Consider the following 3,692-nt stretch of genomic DNA (forward strand, 5'->3'; position numbering starts at 1 on the left):
TAGTCACCTGTCGGTCTCCTGTCCTTTCTGAAAGCCATAAAGATGACATTAGTCATTTAGATAACTTGTGTCCTCAATTACCATGGGATTACTGAAACTACCATGAATTTAAGAAAATGGTAGAAATTAATCTAATCTGAATTTTGAAGCATTCCTTTAGATCCCCTCCCTCTAAATATATCAATAAACATTAGAAAGTGATGCTCCTGACTACCATACAAGTTTAAGAAGATAATATTGGTTTTAAAGAATTCAAAGCTATAAATAAACAGCAACAGGCTCTTTAACCAAGGCACTGTTAGCCTAACATGTAAACTAGTTGTTCACACTAATCCTAATATTATCACTTAATATTAGCAAATTCTATTTTATTTTTTAAAACATATTGATCTAAATACATACACATATCGATTTGTTGTATAAATATTGCAAATCAAAACCTTTATTCACTAATAATTACCAAAAATCGTAGTTCTATCTCCTGTTATCAATGCATTCACATTGCCCGCCATGAACTTCCGGGGAACGATCCTCGTCTACATGAACCACGTGACGATAACCGTTTTTGGACTTATTTCAACCATAACAAAGCAGATTTTTTTATAGACAATGTTAACAGTTATGAGACAGGTAGAGACTTAAATCTATACATTATTATCTTGTACAATTCTGACCAAAACATTTAAAAATGGTAAATTAGAAAATAAAGGTTTTTGAGAATTTATATAATAATGTGTCATCTTTTTTTTCCCTCTGTGGGACGAAATAAAGGCATTCGGATCTGTTAACTTCAACCATAGACTGTATATATATTCAACCTATAAATGGATCATGTTGTTTTATATAAAATAGTTATAATGTTGTTGTGTATGTATCATGCTCTGTAACCATATAATTGATATAGCCTATATATTTAACGTTTTTATGGATTAAAAAAATGGTAAAACTGCATTTCAGATATACATATGTGGTTTCCTCTGTTTCGGGATCCCTCTGTTAACAGTTTTTGAATACTTTTCTCTATATATGTAAAGTTTATATTATAATAGAAGTAGTAGCAGCATTGTAGCCTATTAGTATATTAGTAGTGGAAGCAGCACTAAAGAAGCGGCAGTTGGTTGAATGTCACTTTCTCTATTGTCTTTCTCTATCTCTATTGACAAATGCTGCATTCCTCTTGGTCACGTGACCAGCCCGCTGTCTAATCACGTCGTTCAAATGGAGTGACGCAGGAAATTCAAAGTCGGCAGCAACGTCTCTGCCAAGAGGTTTAGCCTGCTGCATTTTCACCGACAGCTGAAGCTTTTCAAAAGCTTCTAAAAGTTATTTATCTCCATGTTTTCATACGAGGGAATCGGGATTTCACTATAAGAATGAATGGTAAAGTTATTGGAACGGGTCCATACCGGGCAACCAAGCTGGTGAGTCTGTTGTTAGCAGAGCAAAGACAAATGTTACGTGAATGTGAGACTGTACGCTAAGTTGTAACGTTAACATTAACTTGCTATGTGCATTTCATGTTGGAAGCGTTACATAACGTACTTTTCCAGCTTTCATTTAATTTAATTTCATTACGTTTTAAGCTAACAATTGTTTTACTTTTGCGCTCTGGTAACGTGACTGAGTTTACGCGTTTTAAATAGTAGGCACCAAATAATAGGACATTTACTAAAAGGGCTCGAAATGTATGTTCAACCAAAGCAACTTGTTATGAAAAAGTTCAGCTCTGCTTTTCTGTGTTTGACCTGACTTCATCAGAACTATGCAGTAAGTGTTGTTTGTCATTTATAATCACATAATTTACATAAGTATTCCCAAGTGTTTACGTAAAGGGAATTGCTGTATCTACCAGGTTAATGGAGTGCTAATGTGTTCTCTGTGCTAATCATAGGTGCTAATGCAACATGCATCCTTGGCAGTCACTATCAGCTATGTAATTACATGTTAAAGAAAATCACAACATGCATTATTGTTTCTGGCTTTTTGGAATATGTAACCCCTTTCAACACCATTCAGTTACTGCATGGCTACATTAATGCAACACCCACACACATAATTTGTATGTTGTTACATGCAATAGTGAACATACTACATTAACAACAGGCTGGCATTTTATTTTTTTAAAGGCACATTTGAATCCCAGTGAGTTATTTACAAACCACATGGTTCCCCATGAGCCTTTTTGATAGCACTCACTTAATTCTTAAATACTAAAAGCACAGGTGTTCCTGATATATTTAAGAAGCGCTGTGTTCCACTTAAGCCTCCAGCATGCACAATAGCATGGTCCTGAAACAAAAGCAGCTTAATGGAATTCAGCCATTGTCCATTTTATTATTTGAACCTCTGCCTTTCTTTCTGTGATAATGTCAACATGTCTTTGTTACCATGTCAGGACAATCTCTTTAGAAAAGCCCTCTGCTTGGTCAATAAAAATGACATGAAGTTTGACAGTGCACTTGAAAAAATACAAAAATGGTGTACCATACTATTTTTACATTTTCCTGATTGTTTTCTGCCTAGTTTATTCAGCTAGAGTTAGGTCTCATACAGCATGGAGTATGTTGAAATACAGTTTATTGAAGTGTTCTTAACAAACTAAAGTTAGTACGTTGTAAAAACATATTTATTTTCCCCCAATGCCCGTTTTTCTCAGGAGACACACATTCCACTTCAACAAAAAATACAGATGAGCTGGAGAGACATGCCAATAGATTTTCTTTCTTAATGAAAGAATACTTGTGCCTCTTCCCCCAATTGGCTCCAGACTTACTTATTGGCTTTTAAATGTCTCAAGTTTTTCAATTTTTCACATTTGACGTTTATTTATTTTCGAAAATTCGGACCAACAGAAGTGGGCAGTAATTTGCTTCAAACAACAGTGTGATAATCTCCTGGGTTGTAATGACCTTGTAAAACCAACATTTCCTGCTCCATCCCTCTACTTCCATCTTCTTCTTTTTTTCTTTTTTTATCTACTACTACTTCTGATGACTAGATGAGTGTAGTCTGGATACTGCGTGTGATTTTAATCACTATTCAGAGACCAGTTATGTGCACATATTTACTGCTGCAACATAATATTGTATGAATAAAATTAGTAACATGCACAGTTTTTTACTACAACAAGCTCTATATGCATGTCTGTTTTCCCAGTTACTAGAACAGTGTAACAAAGCCTCAATAATATTAAAAACAGGAACCCAGTGAATGCATCAAATGCTGCTATCTGGGCTCTATCAGCAGTGTTGCTATGTAGTTGGTTTCCTCCCAAATGGGCTTGTTTCATTAAGTTGGACGGGGAAAATTGCGTTGGGCTGGTAAATGACATTTTGAATGCTTTTTTCAACATTTTGCTGGTTTTTGAACATATTGTGGAAAAAATATTACCAAACAGTCCTGTCATTTTGGTGGAGGCGTGTGGCGCAGTGGAGTTGTGCGTTGCTGTTCGGATCAAGGGAGCACAGGTTCAAACCCCACTGCAGTCAGCATGTCGTTGTGTCCCTGGGCAAGACACTTCACCCCAAATTGCTCCTGTGGGGATTGTCCACAGTATTGAGTATGCAAGTCGCTTTGGATAAAAGTGCCTAACAAGTAACATGTAATGTAATGTAAATGTTATGGTCGATCCAATTAATGATTGTGTTCAACTCATTTATAAATAGTTGATTTTTACAGCTTGTACATTAATA

At 35.5% G+C, this 3,692-nt stretch overlaps 1 protein-coding gene across 1 annotated transcript in view; it reads left to right on the top strand.

The window, feature by feature from the left end:
* Window positions 1-1,279: 1,279 nt before the first annotated feature.
* The window catches only part of depdc1b (DEP domain containing 1B), a gene marked incomplete at its 3' end in the record, with an annotated part of 6,688 nt that continues 4,275 nt past the window's right edge, over window positions 1,280-3,692 (top strand). Inside the window, exon 1 of the mRNA XM_010774897.1 lies at window positions 1,280-1,421. Coding sequence (XP_010773199.1) covers window positions 1,374-1,421 — 48 coding nt within the window. The remainder of the gene's footprint in view (window positions 1,422-3,692) is intronic.

This window comes from Notothenia coriiceps, unplaced genomic scaffold (genome assembly GCF_000735185.1).
Source record: "Notothenia coriiceps isolate Sejong01 unplaced genomic scaffold, NC01 NC01_scaffold00014831, whole genome shotgun sequence".
Taxonomy (NCBI): domain Eukaryota; kingdom Metazoa; phylum Chordata; class Actinopteri; order Perciformes; family Nototheniidae; genus Notothenia; species Notothenia coriiceps.